The sequence below is a fragment of the Sceloporus undulatus genome, chromosome 1 (genome assembly GCF_019175285.1).
Source record: "Sceloporus undulatus isolate JIND9_A2432 ecotype Alabama chromosome 1, SceUnd_v1.1, whole genome shotgun sequence".
NCBI lineage: Eukaryota > Metazoa > Chordata > Lepidosauria > Squamata > Phrynosomatidae > Sceloporus > Sceloporus undulatus.
In genome coordinates this window covers 58,300,556-58,319,881 of record NC_056522.1, presented here as the reverse complement: position 1 = coordinate 58,319,881, position 19,326 = coordinate 58,300,556, and the positions used below count along the sequence as shown (strand labels likewise).

At 40.7% G+C, this 19,326-nt stretch overlaps 1 protein-coding gene across 1 annotated transcript in view; it reads left to right on the top strand.

The window, feature by feature from the left end:
- Nucleotides 1-19,326, top strand: part of BIRC6 (baculoviral IAP repeat containing 6) — a 234,076-nt gene that overhangs the window by 68,265 nt on the left and 146,485 nt on the right. The window contains 8 exon segments of the mRNA XM_042449523.1: nucleotides 566-880; nucleotides 1,264-1,363; nucleotides 3,793-4,007; nucleotides 4,396-4,604; nucleotides 4,845-5,191; nucleotides 9,050-9,269; nucleotides 11,475-11,608; nucleotides 15,741-15,878. Of these exon segments, the coding sequence (XP_042305457.1) occupies nucleotides 566-880; nucleotides 1,264-1,363; nucleotides 3,793-4,007; nucleotides 4,396-4,604; nucleotides 4,845-5,191; nucleotides 9,050-9,269; nucleotides 11,475-11,608; nucleotides 15,741-15,878 (1,678 nt within the window).

Here is a 19,326-nt window from a genome sequence, read left to right as displayed (position 1 = left end):
GGAAACGTATAGTCTCCACCCCCTGCTCATGACTCCACCTCTAATGCCACCTAATGAGGCAGTTTCTGCTGTTATCAATGCAGAGCTTGCACAACTTTTTCCGGGCTCAGTCATAGATCCTCCACCAGTTAATCTTTCTGCACACAACAAAAATGCAAACAAGTCCAGAATGGTAACTAAAAAAAGAGCTTTTGTGGCTATGAGCTTTGGACTATGAGGTTAGAGGAGGCTGAACTAATTGTATTTAAGCCATTGGCTTAGCTGTTATAAAGTGGTCAGCTCATATGATATATGCATGACATGTTCTCTCAAAATGACCTGCTAAGTTTCTAAATGTGATTTCATACAGATCTTATATTTTTCTTGCATTATTTATCTCCTTTTTTGTGCTCTGTTGCATTTGGGGAGGGGGGTAGATGTGTTTGATGTGTTTAAAATGAAAGCTGAGCCTCTTTGCTTTTTTGTTCATTGTGTTCATGCTGCTTGTTGCTAATGCTTGTATTGCTAGTGCCTTTTTGAGCAGTACTGGCCTACAGTACATATGCTGCTTTTATTTTCCCTGCAGAAAGCAAAGCTGGAAGCAAAACTACACCAGACAACAGCAGCAGCTGCTGCAGCAGCATCAGCAGTTGGCCCTGTTCACAACTCTGTGCCTTCCAACTCAGTAGCAGCCCCAGGGTTCTTCATTCATCCGTCGGATGTCATCCCACCCACTCCTAAAACCACCCCCCTGTTCATGACTCCACCTCTAACACCACCCAATGAGGCAGTTTCTGCTGTTATCAATGCAGAGCTTGCACAACTTTTTCCGGGCTCAGTCATTGATCCTCCACCAGTTAACCTTTCTGCACACAACAAAAATGCAAACAAGTCCAGAACGGTAACTAAAAAAAAGAGCTTTCATGACATTCCAAGATAATTAATTTTAATGGCAGGAACTATTGTGATTGCTAGTGTGCCTTTTAATCTGAGTGTAGGCAGTATGTTTTGTCAGGTAGTATTGTTAAAAAGTTGATTTCCAAATCCCCACATCTGTTAAATCTAAATTCCATGTGAAGAAGCTAGTGCAAATAGAGATAGCTCAATTAATGCTTTGAAACCTTTTCCATTAGTATGCTAATAAACTAATCCACAATGTAGCCAATGAGTTTTGCAACCTTAAGTTTTCCAAAGGCTGCCTGTCTTTATTTTTGCATGTGCAGTATCTAGGAACTAATACCAGACATGACGTATTATATATGGGTCAATGTTCCTTTTTTGCAGAATCCACTTGGAACTGGTCTTGCTCTTGCAATATCTCATGCTTCACATTTTCTTCAGCCTCCACCTCATCAGTCCATCATTATAGAGCGAATGCATTCAGGTAAAATGCTAGAATTTTTTAATATTAAGGTTGTCTGTTAATATTGTCTATGTTCCTAATAATAATGATAATAATAATAAGACTTTATACCCCATCTCTCTGTCAAAGACAGTTGAAGCGGCTTAAAGTTAAAACATTCATACAAAATCCCAATATCCCAGTTTCCCTCCTGATCCTAAAACAGCAATTAAACAACTGAACATTAACAATAATCCAATTAAAATAGGCAACAAGCGGTTGGGATAGAGAGTATTCGATGAGGTAATAGTATTCAGTTGGTGTATAGTCCGCCCTTGGTATCCGTGGACTTCCTGTCCGTGGATTTAAGCATCTGTGGACAGCAAGCCTGCAGTGAGGAGGAGGAGGAGGAAGCAGAGGAGGAGGTTGTGTATGTGGAGGATGCCTGCCGCTCAGAGCCCTCCAGTCCAGAGCCCCACTTCTCCTGATGACCAGCCACAGAGCCAAGGAGTATGAGGAGGAGGAGAAGGAGAAGGATGGCCGAGCAACCCCCGGGCATGGCTAGTCAGGAGATAGCTGAATCCACCACCGCCACAACAGCCATTCCACTTCTCGGCCATGGAAGCGGAGAGGGGCCGGTGATGTCATGAGAAGGCCAGGGGGTGGGGCGGGATGGCAGTTGGTCAGCGGCTCTTGCTCCCGTCTCAGGCAGTCACTCAGTCATTATGGGGTGCACTGGTGCCCCTCCTCTTCCTGGTCCCTCCTTTCCCACACAGCAGAGCCCAAAGCCAGGAGGGGAGGAGAAGCATAGGGAAGCACTGGAAAGGTGAGAGGGAGGGAGGACAAGAAGGGAGGGAGAAAAGTGAAGTTCCATTGTCCTCAATGGTGGAGCGGTCATGAGGCCACGCCACCATTGGGGACAATTAAACTTGAGTATCCACAGATTTTGGTATCCGCGGGAGGATCTGGAACAGATCCCCTGTGGATACATTCGTTGGAATTAATAATTGATATACTTAAGGTATCATCAAAGGCTTAGGTTTGCCCAGAGAAACTTTGGACTTGTTTAAAAGCAATGTTCTCTGCCATATCACTGTTATTTTCAGACCCCCTAAAATCCAAAGTTTTCCTGGAATCACAGAATCATAGTGTTGGGAGTGACCACAAGAGTCATCCAGTCCAAACCCTGCCATTCAGGAATAAATAATCAAAGCACTCCTGATGTATGGGCATCCAACCTTTATCTAACAGCCTCCAAAGAAGAAGACTCCACCACTCTTCGAGGCAACATGTTCCACTATTGAATACCACTTCTGTCAGGAAGTTCTTCCTAATGTTTAGATGGAATCCCTTTCCCTATAGCTAGAAACCATTGCTCTGTATCCTAGTCTTTAGAGAAGCAAAATGTAAGCTTGCACCATCTCCAATATGGCATCCCTTCTTAAATCTGCTTTTCCAAGAAACTAAAGCTCTCAAATTCTATGGAGTTGTGGAACTAGTTGTATGAACCTTCTGAAACTGAGTAGTGTTTTTTTTTGTCAAGACTACCTTTACAGCTTTAAATATTTTACCCTGGGCTATCATATTATGATCATAGCTTTAAAAAAATGCAAGGGAAATGGAAAAGTTTTAAGTTGCAGGTTGTTCAGAGATCCACAAAAAACTGTGGGTTTTTTTAACTGAATAAGCCACAAATAACTACATAGCAGGACAGAACTGCAAAATCAAACTGCTTTGAAAAGGAAATGACAAGTAAATAATTTGACTTTTGTATGTTAAGATCACAAGAAATTTTTTGATGTTGTTCTGTGAATAAATCAGGCTAGATATTACATAAATCTTGAGAGACTGTGGTAAGCTTGGCACTATAAGATTTATTATACAGTGCCATGTCAGCTGAAGTCAAAGTTGGAGCAATGATAGTTTCAGTTGTTTGCAACTCAGAATACAAAATTAACCTTGACCAAGGCAAAATAATGTCGGATTGCATGTGTTCCCCCCCCCCCCTTTTCCCTTTAATCTATAGGATGAAATTAGAAGGTGTGGGGTTAAATTGTGTTCTTTTTGATAGTTTTCATGGCTTAATTTAGTAAAATGAGGCAATTTATTAAAGGCCTAGGTTTTGGATAAAACCTTCATTTAATGTAGATTTCTAGATTAGATTTCTATAGACTCTAGCTAGTATGAGTAAAGGTCTGGTTTGTAGTACCGGTTGAGTATCCCTTATCTGAAATTCTTAAATACTCAAAAATCCAAAATTGAAGTCAGCCACCCATGTGACTGAGATAGTAACACTTTTGCTTTTTGATGGTTCAGTGTACACAGACTTGGTTTCATGCACAAAATTATTAAAAATATTATCTATAAAATCTTAGGGTAATTTCTGGGTTATAATTATCCTTCTGGCTCTAGTACTTCAAGCTTGTTGTATTTCAGTTTTTCATAAATCCTAATTTTTTTTATATAAAAAGGTGCAAGGAGATTTGTGACATTGGACTTCAGCAGACCCATATTATTGACAGATGTACTGATTCCAACTTGTGGTGATCTGGCTTCATTGTCAATTGATATTTGGACACTTGGTGAAGAAGTTGATGGAAGAAGATTAGTGGTCGCTACAGATATCAGTACTCATTCTCTCATTCTGCATGATTTAATACCACCACCAGTTTGCAGGTTCATGAAGGTAAAAATATTTTCAGTAATTTTGGTGGGTCTTTTAAAATAAATTTGGCTTTTTAAATGTTCTTCAAATTAGATAGCTTTCATAGTTTTTTGTGGGTTTTTTCGGCTATGTGGCCATGTTCTAGAAGAGTTTCTTCCTGACGTTTTGCCAGCATTTGTGGCTGGCATCTTCAGAGAATCTGTGAAGATGCCAGCCACAGATGCTAGCAAAACGTCAGAGGAAACTTTTCTAGAACATGGCCACATAGCCCAAAAAACCCACAAAAAACTATGGATGCTGGCCATGAAAGCCTTCAACTTCACATTAGATAGCTTTCAATTTTTCATGTTCCTCATATCTTAAAATAATAATGAAACAGCATTAAAGGCTATATTCTGTCTCCTTTTAGATCACGGTTATTGGTCGCTATGGAAGTACAAATGCTAGAGCCAAAATTCCTTTGGGATTTTACTATGGGCATACTTACATCTTGCCTCTGGAAAGTGAGTTAAAGATAATGCATGATCCTCTGCGAGGAGAAGTTGAATCTGCGAACCAGCCAGAAATTGATCAACACTTAGCAATGATGGTTGCATTGCAGGAAGACATACAGTGCAGGTAAAATGACTTTTTGATATTTTACAGCCCCTTATACAATGAATGTTAAAGTTATGTTATAGGATAACAGCAAAACAGAGTTCTTGAATTATATCAGAAGCATGTCTTTTATTCAGTTTAAAACTTAAATTGAAATCTGATGATGTGTAAAGTTAAAAGCTTTTATTTATCTTAGGCTTTTAGGATGATAGTATTTTATATTAAGATTATTATTTATCTTTCCCCTTTTAACTCCTACAGGTATAATTTGGCCTGCCATAGACTTGAAACGCTTCTGCAGAGCATTGACCTTCCTCCACTGAATAGTGCTAACAATGCCCAGTATTTTTTACGGAAGCCAGATAAGGCAGTAGAGGAAGACAGTCGTGTATTTTCTGCTTATCAAGATTGCATTCAGCTACAGTTGCAGCTTAATTTGGCACATCATGCTGTACAGAGGCTCAAAGTAGCTCTAGGTGCAAGCAGGAAGATTCTCAAAGAACAACGTGATCCCAAAGAGTTGATTCAGATGTCGTCCACAGAGCAGTTGCGCACAATTATCAGATACCTGTTGGATACTTTACTTAGCTTGCTTCATACTTCAAATGGTTAGTAGTTTGAGATAAATATTTGAGAAGTCCATAATGATACATTTAGTTGAAGATGGACCAAATTTCAGCCTGGAGTTCTAGTTTGCTACTCTCAAAGCAATCCAGTCAGAAGTCTGTAATTGTGTTTAGCTTGTGTCTTCAGCATGTTAGGGGGAACAATAAGCTTCAGTTACTTATTTTAGAGTCACACTAAGCAAATCACAGAAACCTCCTCTTTGTTTAGCTTTTCACTGCCAGGAGGAGCTTAAAGGAACAATAGAATAGCAAGCATAATAACACACTTGCTCACAGTAAGTCAGAATTGAAAACAGTATTGATAAAAATGTCTAAATGCAGCCACTGTCTGATATCAGAAGAAATCTTAATTAATTTTTTCTAACTTTATGATTAAATTATTTGAATAATAATATTACACAGATGCTTTCTCTGTAATCATTTGTGCATGATTTACACAGCAAAACAGAAAACCCTTAGTAATGTTAAAGTGTTTTGAGCAGAGCCATGCTGATTATAATCTAGATGCAACCTTCATCTAAGCTGTGTTGTGCATATCATATAGTTATTCTCTGAATGCTGTAGAGGAGCAGTCTGCAGTCACATGGGTTGTGTCCTTTCAGTCCAGTTTCAGTGTCAGGAGTCATGTGATTTTCTGGCATTTTGACAGTTAACATATCTTCCCCTGATCACTTTTTTCTGTCCCATTATGCCCATTAAAGAGTTTTCAGGGTCTTTCACATCTGTTACTATAACTGTCTATTATCTATCTTTTATGAGATTTTTGTTGATTTAGTGTTCCCTGTGGTAACCAACTCACTTTAGTTTCTTTTTTTGGGGGGGGGAAATCCTCCTCTCTATTCTTTTCTGTATTAATGAATCATCAGAGACTTCAGAACATTTGAAGACCTGTAAAAAGAGAAAGTATTGGAGATTGAAGTATGAGAAAATTCTCACAGTTGTCCTCATTCTAGCAGAGAACTTACAAAGAGCCACCTCAATGAAAAACTCGATGATCACTCAGCAAGCCTAGTATATTACTGCGAAGAGCTCAGTTGATTGCCAAACTGCAAGCCTTTACACAAGTTGCTGAAGTGGCACAAAGAAATATATTCATGTCCACAAGTGACAGTAAAAGAAGAGTCTCCACAACAGCAACAGAAGCAAAGTCTGCTTCAAAGAAGGATAAATCTGCAGCAGTGTTAGAGAGATGTTTGGAATCAGAGGGGGAAACAACAAAAAGAGGAAGGTGGAAGGGGTAGGAAGTAAGATTATAGGACAAGAAAAAATATAGATTAAAAAAAGGGGGGGGAGTTAACCGATTTAGGTTTAGTTGTATCTCCACATAGTTTAACAGTTAAAAACTGCTCTATTTTTACTGACTGCCATGTTGAAGATGTTCCAATGAAAATGGGCAGCACTCCAGCAACCATTATTACAAGACTAGCTGTGAACTGAAAACAAGCTGTTACTCCTGTAGTGTTTGGCTTCAGATTCCACTGGGGGAATAGAATGATGAAATTCCCCTGCAAGGCTCACACAGCATAATGATGTATAGTAAAATTCTGAGGCTTTTCTCCAGAAAAATGTCAGGTCTCTTCAGATACAGCAGCTTATGCCACTGTTTCAGCAACTACAAACTTCACTATTTATATCTGCAAGATTAATAGAGTGCCAAGAGTCTGAGTTCAAGAGTTGATTCAAAATTTTGTTAATAAGAAGAGTGGGACTCCTTTACATAGTGTACCAATTTTATCTTATTCAGATATACCGTATATACTCGACTATAAGTTGACCTCATGTATAAGTTGAGGGCAAGTTTTGGGGCCAAAATTATGGAGTTTGCTATGACCCATGGGATAAGTCGAGGGTAAAATGTAGGGGCATATAGCTAAGGATCAAAAGGATGAAGCAAAGCAAAACAGTGTCAAAGAACTTAGACAATTCCAGCAGACATAACTCATTATGCTTACTCTTAAGGCTAGATGGATGAGAGAGTAGAGGGTGTCAGTGCTTCTGGGACAGATTATACTATTGCTTTTCACCAGGGGATGGTTCCTTCTTTTAAATAAGAGTTAAGATAAAGTACTTACATTGACCCATGGATAACTTGATTACGTTTTTGGGGGTCATTTTTGACCTAAATTTCTAGACTTATACATGAGTATATACAGTACATGATATATTAAGTAACCACCAATTTAAAATTTAATGAATTTACAAAAAAATATTAATTTACAATCAACAAAACAGAATGAATTCTGGTTTTAGATCCCAAATTTCTAAACAGTTTTATAAAATATCAGCATTTCAAGATAGAAATTTTGCAGGCTATCAAGACATTCAGGACCACCTGAAACAGGATGATTGTCTAGCATCAATAAATGTGATCGATGCATATATCCATATAGTTACTAGACTGCCAAAGGCATTTCAAAGACCCAGAGAAGCATTATCAGTTCAAGGTGTTCCCTTTCTGTCTTACATGAGGTCCCAAAGGCATTGGTTCTGCTAACAGAACATCTCAGGCAATAAGGGATTCAGATTTTCCAATATTTCAATAACATAATTGTGGAGGCCAGGATCAAATGTAAGGCAGAAAGGGAACCTAAGAAAACCATTCCATGTCTACAGAATCATGGATTGCTACTAAATTTTTAAAAGAGTCATTTAGGAACAGACATAGACAATTGGGAAACAATTTTTATTATTGTTGTTAAAAGATAGAAAGAAAATAAGAATTATTAGTAATATTTAAATCTGTAGATTTAATGTATCTAGCTCACATCTTAGGGTTGCTAGTGTCCCCAATTTAACTAGTACCACATTTGGGAATGTGACTGTTCATGAAATCTCATCAAAGGGTGATTCTCACCCAGCATCGCGTTTAGTTGAAATTGACAATGGACTTAAAGAGGTCCCTTGGTTAGTTTTAGAAGGAGAATTTGCCTTAAAAAGAAAAAAAATCCTTTTAGAGAGCACAATAAAGTAGTGGTGACAGGTGTGAGTCTATCTGATTAGGAAGCTTATTGCAAAGGAGCAAGAGTGAAGAATGAATTATTTATCCAAGAACATCAGCACAGCATGAAGACTAGAATGCTTTGTACTTCAGCCATTTACAGACCTTGTGAAAGAAAGACATGGGCAAATTTGAACAGACTACATAGTAGTCCAAACATACATGAGGGAGCATAATGGATCAAGATTTCTAGGTAATCAATGCTTCCAGGATTCTGAAGGTGTCAGTGAACTCATTTTAATACACCTGAGCAACATATCTGAAAGATTCTCTGTATATTCAGACTGATTACTTGAGTCAGAATTTAGTACCCTAGGAGAATGAAGTCTCAGAGAGGAATTTTTTCTGGCCTACAGTCACCTCTGAATCCATTCACAGCTGACATGTTTGCCTTTGCAAAAACCAAAGCTATATCAGTTCTGCTCAAAAGCTGAGAATCTTACATTTCTCTGCATGCTCTTCCTGTAACTTTTACTCATATTTTACTGTCAATTCTTATGAAGCAGTTTCTGTCCGTTTCAGTAAATTAGTTTTGGCAAGGCTACGAAATACTGTACCATTGGGAGAGGGAGACAAGAGTCAGCAGTCAATATGACAGAAACTCACATGATTCCTACTTCTGGAACTGACTAGAGAGGACACAACTTCTTTTATTTGTAATTTCCTTTGAATTCCAGGTTGGGAAAAGGGTGGGATATAAATTCAATTAATACCACATCATTGCCACCTGTACTATAATCCACACATGCATTGCTTCTCTACCTATCCAAGCATGACTGTAAATAATGGATATACAATCACCGCATTTCAGCTTAATTTAGTTTATTCTTATTTCTTCCAAGGGCACTCTGTTCCTGTAGTCCTACAAAGTACATTTCATGCTCAAGCTTGTGAAGAACTATTCAAACACTTGTGTATCAGTGGAACTCCTAAAATACGTTTGCACACAGGCCTTCTTCTTGTTCAGCTGTGTGGTGGAGAACGATGGTGGGGACAGTTTCTTTCAAATGTTCTGCAAGAACTGTATAATTCAGAGCAACTTCTAATTTTTCCACAGGACAGGTACTGTTAAGAGGCATCCTTTTCTCTGTTTTAATTAATCTGCATTTAGAAAGATGCAACAATTCTTACTGTAAATGAAGAGAAATAAGCTAGAGACTTGTAGGATTCTAGAATATTTTTCAGCTCTAGTTATTGTTATTATTATTATTATTAACCTTTATTTATAAAGCGCTGTAAATTTACACAGGCTGTACATAAAATCTTTTAATTAGACAATTCCCTGCCCTCAGGCTTACAATCTAAAAAGACATGACACAAAAGGAGAAGGGAGTGGTGGAGGGGAAGGGGATGAGGGCCAGCAGTTCTTCTCTACCTCCAAGGCCTGGACCAAGGCAGATGGACTGGAGGGAGGGCTTGGCTTCTTAATGGATGGGTAAACTTCTTCCAGGGAGGCCTGTTGGAGTTAGCCTGCCTCTCTAGTAGGATAATACATCTAAAATACATAACAATACAGGAAATGATTCAATAAAACAGGCAGCAAAAGAACATCAAATAGCAAGTGACAGTTATGCAATGCCTGGGAACGCTTCTCTGAACAGGATGGTCTTCAGCTCCGTTTTGAAGCTGGTTAAAGAAGTGATGGCTCTTGCTCGTGGGGGAAGAAGGTTCCAGGAGTGAGGGGCAGTGAGTGAAAAGGGGTGAATCTGAGATGGGGCAGAGGAAATCCTGGGCTGGGACAGCAGACCTTGACTACCAGAACGGGGGGGCCCGAGTGGGAAGGTGAGGAGAAAGAAGGTCTGATAAGTAAGGAGGGGCCAGCCCATGGAGGGCTTTAAACATCGACAGCAGGAGCTTATACTGAATACGGAAAGGGAGAGGGAGCCAGTGAAGGGATGCCAACAAAGGAGAGATGTGGGCAGAGCGGTGGGCAGATGTGATAATGCGTGCAGCTGAATGCTGGACAGAGATTAAAGAACGGAGGTGAGAAAGAGGAAGCCCAGTCAGGAGGACATTACAGTAATCAAGTCGTGAGACCACTAGGACATGGACCAGGATCTTGGCAGTAGAAGCGGAGAGATCTGGTCGGATTTTGGCAATATTGTATAAGAAGAATCTACAAGCCTTGGCTGTGGTCTGGATCTGGGGGATACATGACAGAGAAGAATCAAAGATAAAACCAAGACTGCGGGCTTGCTGGATTGGTTGAATAGAAATGTTGTCCACAGAGACAGAAAAGGAGTGTTGAAGGGTGGACTTAGGAGGAAAGACAAGAAGCTCTGTCTTGGACATGTTGAGCTTCAAACGCCGATGGCACATACACTGCAAGACAGCCGTGAGACAAGACGAAACTTGCTGTTCAAGTCTTGGGGAAAGGTCAGGGGTGGAAAGATACAGAGCTGGGTGTCATCGGCATACAGATGGTAGGAAAAACCAAAAGAGCTAATGAGTTTACCTAAGGACAGTGTGTAGAGAGAAAACAGAAGGGGACCCAGAACAGAGCCCTGGTAAACTCCAACAGATAAGGGAACAGAGGACGAAGTCTGACCACCTGTGACCACTGCAAAAGATTGGCCTGACAAATAAGATCTAAACCAGTCGAGAACAGAGTCTGAGAACCCAAGGTCAGAAAGTATATCAACTAGAAGGCAGTGATCAACAGTGTCAAAGGCTGCAGACAGATCAAGAAGGATGAGAACAGAGTAAAGGCCATTAGCCTTGGCCTGTAAAAGGTCATTCGAGATCTTAGTGAGAGCTGTCTCTGTAGAATGCCTTGGGTGGAAACCAGACTGAAAGGGATCAAGAATGGAGTTGGCTTCAAGAAACTGAAGACTGTGAGAATAAACAACCCGTTCCAAAACTTTAGAAAGAAAGGGAAGAAGAGAAATCGGACAATAGCTAGACAGAGAGGAGGGGTCAAGAGAAGGTTTTAGTTGTTATCATCAGGGTTAAATTTCTGGATTCATCAGGATTAATTCCCAACTGTTGTAAGCATTTTTACTTTAGAATGTGGATCTGTATATTGATTGTTTTGGCTGAGAATGTTTACAAATTGTTACTGGCATTAAAGGTTCTGCCCAATTTGTGGTACATAGCATAGCAATATTTACTTTTTAATTTTTGTGGAACAGGAAGGAAAAGTTGAATCCTTGAATTAAGTGTTTTAGTTTACAATTCAGTGATGTAGAATCTTAGTTGAGGTATTGCTGCCTTAATTATGATTTAAGCACAACTAACAGTTTTTGGAAAAAAATTCTTTATATTTAGAGTCTTCATGTTGCTTTCTTGCATTGGCCAAAGATCACTCAGCAACACTGGTGTACTGGAAAGTTTGCTGAATTTATTGGATAACTTGTTATCTCCACTTCAGCCTCAGCTACCTGCCCATAGATGCACAGAAGGTAATGTTGATTTCTAAAGCATAAAATTGATGTCACAACTAAGCATGGTATTAAGACTAGCATCTTATTTAAACCTGGTAGATTGAAAAGCTTTGCTGGCATAGTTATGCTGTAGCCTCCTACAGTTCTGTGTACACTGGCAGTTTCCTCAGTGCCAGGCTCAGAGAGATCCTCAGAGCCCAGGCAGTGTAGAAAGAGTGGCTTGGAAAGTTACCTGTGCCTTGGTGTTGAAGAACTCATTGGCTCAATTGGCAAATCACCTCTTGGGTATTCTTTGTCTAAGAAAACCCTATGAAGTTCATGGGGTTGCCATAAATCAGAAGGTGACTTGAAGGCACATACATAACTTGATTTCATCCACTGAGTAATTTATTTGCCCTGATAACTTATGTAGGTATTTTTAAACTGTTTTAGAGCCAAATGTCCACTTAAGATGGCTCATAATTAAAAGTAGAAAACAATATAAAATGATAACTACCATATTTTCCGGCCTATAAGACGACTTTTTAGCCCAGAAAAATGTTCCCCAAAGTCGGGGGTAGTCTTGTACTCCGGAAAGCCCCTGGGTCCTAAAGAGAGCCCTCGGCAGGGAAGGCTTCTCTCAAAGGCAAAGGAGCATCCTCCTCCGTTCCTTCCCTCCTTTGCCTTCCCTCCCTCCCTCCCTTTTCCCCTCCTCCCTCCCTCCCTCCTTCCCTTTTCCTTCCTTTTCTTCTCTTCCTTCCTTCCTTGCTCCCTCCTTTCCCTTCCTGTCCTCGGAAGGCAGAAGGTCTGTCTCTACCTTCCCTCCAGCCTGAGAGCCAGGCTGGCTACAGAGCAACCAATCCTTTGGAGTCACACACTCACAGTTTTCAGCCAATCAGAGAGAGGGCTGGAGAGTGGTCGCCACCCCACCCTCAGAAAAGGGTCTCTCTCTCTCTCTCTCTCTTAGCCCCTGAGTCCCTCTGAGAGCCAGGCTACAGAGCAACCAATCCTGTTTGGATAGAGTCACACTAACAGCCAATCAGAGAGAGGACAGTGGTTGCCCCCCCCCCCGCCCTCACAAACTACAATTCCCAGGATTCCCTGGTTTTTCAAGGGAATTGCCTCCACACTTCCAGATCCCAGCCCCAGAGAATGAGTCTACAGCATAATCAGTGTTGCCATTTTAAGTCCACTTCTGCAGGTGCATTTGGATTTAATAATGATAACAATAATGGTGATGATGATGATAGAGAGATAGATCTTGTAGCACCTTTGAGTCTCACTGAAAGAAAAGTTGGCAGCATGAGCTTTCCTAGACTTAAGCGTACTTCCTCAGATGCATGGGAATTGTAGTTCATTGTGGCACCAGAGCTCTCACAAAACTACAATTCCCAGGGTTCCCTAGCACTGAGCCAGGGCAGTTAAAGCAGTCTCAAACTGGATTATTTCTGCAGTATGGATTGGACCTTGAGCATTTTTAATAACCAAGGTCCAAAACACACTGCAGAAATAATCCAGTTTGTGACCACTTTAACTCTCCTGGCTCAGTGCTAGGGAATCCTGGGAATTGTAGTTTGTTGTGGCACCAGAGCTCTTTCTGAGAACGCTCAATGTCTCACAAAACTACACTTCCCAGGGTTCCGTAGCACTGAGCCAGGGCAGTTATTTCTGAAGTGTGTCTTGGATCCAACTAAGGCTGCATCTTCACTCCAGAGACAATCCAGTTTCATACCGTTTTAACTGCCATGGCCCAGTGCTATGAAATCCTGGGAACTAATTTGTTGTCACACCAGAGTTTTCTGGGAGAGAAAGTTAAATGTCTCACAAAACTAGAATTCCCAGGATTCCCTGGCACTGAGCCAGGGCTGTTAAAGGGGTGTCAAACTGGATTATTTCTGCAGTGCAGTTGCAGCCTAACACGTTTCTATTAGGCACAAAGCTTCCTGGGCTTTGATTCCAATAGGAGCCACTTGAACTGCCACGGCTCCATCCATACAGAATCCCTGGGATTTGTAGTTTGGATCAGTGCCCCTCCATGCATTCTTTGGGCAGAGAAGGCAAAAGACCTTATAAAACTACAGATTCTAGGATTCCAATAGGATGGAGCAGCAGCTCTTAAAATGGTGTCAAACTGCATTAATTCTAAAGTGTAGATGCACCAAGAGGAAGGGCGGGAGGAGTTGTCGAGGCGGGTGAAATAATGTTGTGTATGCTGTTATTTCAAACGTGGAACAGACTCCTTCCTCAGAGTGTAGTGGAGTCTCCCTCCTCTTCCCCTCCTTTTCTTCTTTCTCCTTCTCCTTTTTTCTCCTCCCCCTCTTTCTCCTCTGCCGCTGCTGCTACTGTTATTGTGTGCCTTCAGCTCCTTTCTGACTTATCGTGGAAGAGAGGGGTGGTCTTATACGGTGAGTATATCCCAAACACTCTATTTTAAGTTGTAAAGTTGGGGGTCGTCTTATACGCCCAGTCGTCTTATATGCCGGAATATACGGTATATTAAATGGTAACTGTTGTTTTATCTATACAGTAGCAGTTAAAGTTATATTATGATCAGCAACCTTATTCAAACAAACATAGATAGTAATAGCCAATTTTGCAAGTTTCAGTTAAAATCATTCAGTGTTCCAAATACTTTAAGGTAACTTGGTAGCAGTATGTGAGAGAACATGGATAGATTAAATCCAAGTGCCAAGAGAAGGTTGCCTCTTCAATCCTTAGAACTTTGGAAGGCTTTTGCACCCACTCACACCCACGCCACCCGCCATCACTGTTCCCTATTTTTTTCTGGGGAAAAGGTTGCCATAGAATGATCCATAGTTCCCTCTCCCATGGAAACATAGGCATAATTGTCCATTTAAGACTATTGTTACTTGATAGATGGGCCTTTTTATAATTGGCAAAGACTAGATTATTGCTTTATATTTTGTAAAATGGCCCCAGCAGGCAGAAAACAGGCCTAGAGCCCATGAAAATGACTCAGAAAGCCCAACTACACATCTGTGGGGGCTCTGAGACATTGATAATTTCTGTGCCCCAATTTTATTTTTTAAAAACAGAAGAGAAAAGGGGGGATTACTACAGGTATCTTGGAGCCACAGGAATGCGCTGTAGGGCTTCCAGTGGCTTGTGAGCCACACCTGTCAACTCCTTTGTTAGAAGTTCAAAGCTAAATGGTGCATTTCTGATTTGTAATTGTAGTAGTTTAGCTGGTCATGAGTCAATAAAACTGTGCCTTGAATTCAGAATGTTGTGTGTTTGCACAGAGCTCTTCACTATGCATCCTTAGGGAGAGGAGTTGTCCAGGTTTTTCTTCTTCTTTGCCTTATTATTGAAAGCTGTTTTCTTGAATTTTGGGGTGACCTTTGGTGAAGAAATGTAGGAGGCTGCAATTGAAATAGTGCCTGAAAAGCTCCTGATTATTCATAAAACACTGAATGCCAATCTCACAAGATGCACTGATGGTTTCTGTTCTTAAGAGCCAGCTTTAAAAATATTTTAAATAAAATTAAATATACCAGCACTGCTTCACCTTTTATTATGCTTTCATACATCTCTGCCTCTCTTTATGTGTATGTGTCTTCATGTTGTCTGTTGAGTTAAGATGAAACTGAATTTCATAGAGTTTTCTTAGGCGAGCAACGCTCAGAGGTGGAAATATAAGCTATAGTGTCTGGTATTTGTTGATGGTTTCCCATCCAAGTACAGTGGTGCCTCGGGTTACGAAATTAATTCGTTCCGCCATTCCTTTCGTAACCCGAAAATTTCGTAACCCGAAACACTTTTCCGTTAGCACTGGAAAGCCTATAGCTGCACTTTGCAGCATTTGAATTTCGCGCCGAAATGAATTTCGTAACCCGAAAAATATTTCGTAACCCGAAACAGTTTTTGCCAATCCAACTTTTTCGTATCCCGGAAATTTCGTAACCCGATCATTTCGTATCCCGAGGCACCACTGTACAAACCAGGGATAACTAGTTCAAATGGAATCTGGTGCCTTTAGGCTTCTGACCTTGTATTTGCTTTGAAGAAGAAAATGCAATTCCTGAAGAGGACTTTCTCATTATGAAATAGATATTTCATACACACACATATATGTGTTCATGTGTTCAAACCTTTCAAACATTTCTTACTTTCACCTAAAACTGAATTCCTTAATCAAATTATTTTTAAGGTGTTCTGGACATTCCTATGATTAGCTGGGTTGTAATGCTGGTTTCCAGGCTTTTAGACTATGTTGCAACTGTGGAAGATGAAGCAGCTACAGCTAAGAAGCCTTTGAATGGAAAAGAGAGGGAAAGATTCTTGACTGGTATAGTATACAATATTTAATACTAATGGCTATCTTGGTTTATAATGATCACACTGTTTACTAATGTATGAAATCTATTCATTCCCATTTTGCTCTTCCCGCAAATAACCAGAAGCTGAAGACAGAAATAGGGCTAGTCTTTCCATAATAGTCTATGATTTATAAAATATTGGTTTGTGATTTGAGTTTGCATGATAAACAACAAGTCATGGCCCTGGGTTTAGCTGACACAATGAGCTTATACAGTCGGACCCTAGTATCCATGGAGGATCCGTTCCCCCTCCCCCGGTTGCAAAAAAACACAGGACTTCAAGCCACATTGTATCTAATTAATTAGTGGTGCGACATGCATGCAGCTTTCTGCCCCGCACTGCCATTTGGGTCAACGGGGCTTGCCATCCATGGTAGTGTAGTTCTGGTAGGCTTCTAGTTAATTTAATCGTTATCCTACCTGGCAGGAGTAAAGCAGGAACAAGTAGGATGTGTGTATCTGCATAAAGCTCAGTCATGATCTACTCCTTCCTAGGCTGCACAAGCAGATTGCTTGTTACCTCTGGAAGTAATGCCTTTTTATTGTGATTAGCATCAGCCAGTGAGATGGGCTTCATTATGAACTATGGAAATATTTCCTGTGTGCACAGAACAATACACATGCAAATCACTCCTGCATTCCCAGGCTCTCTCTCTCTTTCTCTCTCTCTCTCTCTCTCTCTCTCTCTCACACACACACACACACACACAGAGTTTTCTCCAGACAAGCATTCTCTGAAGATGCCAGCCACAGATGCTGGTGAAACGTCAGGAAGAAACTCTTCTAGAACATGACCATATAGCCGGAAAAACCCACAAAAAGCTATGGATGCCGGCCATGAAAGCCTTCGACTTCACAAAGGCAATAATGCTTAGCAAAGTAGAAGGCAGTAGGAAAAGATAGAGGCCACATTCCAGATGGATAGATGCGATCAAGAAGTTACAGCTCTGAGTCTGTAAGATCTGCGCAGGGAAATTAATGACAGGATGATCTGGAGGTCTCTCATTCACCAGATCTCCATAAGTTGGACTTGACGACAGTTGACAACAACAGTTCAGAATGCCCTTTCCTCTTCTCGGTTCCATTGTTTCTTCACCTCCAGTCCAATTATGGTCTCAGCCTGTAAGGCTCCATCTTAAGCCTTTCACACACTCCAAGGACTATTTGGCCCAAGAATCTCCAGGCCAAATGCCCAGTCTGAAGTCCTTATAAATCCAGGTTTCGTGTCCCCCCTCCATCACCCCCAGCAGTCTTGAGGATTGAAGCAGATTTTACAGACAACAGTTCCCCACTACTGCGTTGAATTGTTCTAGCACCTCCAACCATAACCAATCATTTCATGGTCTTCCATTCCTATACTAGCTCCTTATCTTAGATATTTGCTAGGCACTGGAAAGAATCAGGAACAAATTGGTAACTTCTCATTCCCATGCCCTATCAGACTGATTGCCTTATGTCACCTTTTACACACATACAATGTGGAAATTGAGAATTCCTGAAGATCCCAGATTGTCATGGCCTAGTGTCTATTTTATTTTAGCAGCTATCCTATTTTACTTTTTATGCTGGTTTTGGTTTCCCTTCCTCTTCTCACCTAGTGGTTACAATGTACTCATTCCTCCTTTATTCCCTATCACTCCTTAATGGGGATTTTTTTGTTCTAACAAAATTAAGGGCCATAATAAAACTGGAATCCAGTGGTCCTCTCAGTTCTATGTCCAACATGCGTCTTCCCATCTTCACTCCCTCTCGCTAGTCTCCACTCAGGGAGCTCCTTCTTAGAATTACAGCATAAAGAGTCAAAACTTCCAGTATGATTTTTGTCATAGAAGCCCAGTTGTAGGAAGGAGCGTTTAACCCATGGTATCACAGATTACTTCTAAAGCAGGTTTGGAAGAGGTTGGCTCAATTTCTCCTTCTCCTTTTCTCCTTGAAGAATGAATAGGGGAGAACATTGATCATTTAGATGCAGCCATTACAGAAGATTCTTCTAATGGTAGATTCATTGATTTATCAGGCTCAGCAGGCCCTCTCTGACTCTGGAACAGGCATTAAGACAAAAATTCCTTTTCCCTAAGCATTCAAAAAAAAAAAATACTCCAGGAAGTTTCCTTTCCTCTTTGGGGAAAATTTGCCCAGAAACTTAATTCTTTTTTACCTCAGCTTATGGTTAAACTGCAAGTACCACTAGTGAATGCCCACATCATAGTCCTCCCAACCAGTGCTTTAGTGATACACTACTGCAGAACGCCAGTGAAATAAGGACAGAGACAAAAGATGGCAACCCTTTCAGCAAGAGCTTCCTCCAGCATCTAGCATTACCCATGCTTCCATAGTATTGACAGAAGACCCAGACAGTGATACATTTCTAGACTCTGACTTACTATGCAAGTCTTTCATATACATTACAGATGCTATTCCAGATTCTCTTCATACTTTGAAACAATGGACAATGGCTAGAGTACAGATGATGTAAAATTCAACCTTCACGTGACAAACCATGATACAGTATAAGAAACATCTTTATTCCTATAGGGTGGCAATATATGCAGTGAAGAAAGCATGTATTACGTCTGTGAATTCAATTACAGTTGAGCTATTCAGGGTGGTGAAAGGTTTAACTAAAGTGCCTTCCCCCCTGAGTTCAATCTTAGAACCTCCAGTAGCTCACTGTGGTGCTTTCAATGACAATTTCATGGATAAAATCTCATATAAGAGCTTAGTTGTATTCCATCATTGAAGCAGAAGTCAATAAGGGGGCATGCAGTGACTCTGAGTGAGATTACACTGGATCAGTTTCAGCTGGTGAATATTGCTGTTGTGGACAGGCTGCTGGAGTACATAAGGAAGAGATTTTCCCCCCCTCAATTTCTGTCCCTCTTGGCTGGTTGTTCAAGGAGGAGATGAAATTCAATTTCAAATACAACATATTAATGGATCTCTCAGGGAGAACTTTCCATCTGGTCTAAAAGAGGATGTGGTTAAATCACTTATGATAAAGCATTTCCTGGATCCGCTGGACTGTAATAGTTATAGATCAGTGTCTAATCTTCCTTTTTTGGGTAAGGTGATTGAAAGGGCAGTTGCCTTCCAACTTCAGGCAGTTTTGGATGACACGCACTTCCTTGACCCATTTCAAACCTGCTTCAGAGACGGATATGGAGTTGAAACAACTGTAGTCTCTTCAGTGGCAGATCTTCATCTTAACACTAAGGGGAAAAGTATGTTGCTGTTGGTGCTTTTAGACCTCTCAACAGTGTTAGATACCGTCAGCCATGGTATCCTTCTGGAACGCCTGTTGGGAGTTTTGGGAATGGAAGGCACTGTGTTGCAGTGGTTCTGGTCTTAGCTCTCAGGCAGGTTCCAGATGGTGGTGCTGGGGATAGTTGTTCTTCAAAAAAAAGGAGTTATATGGCA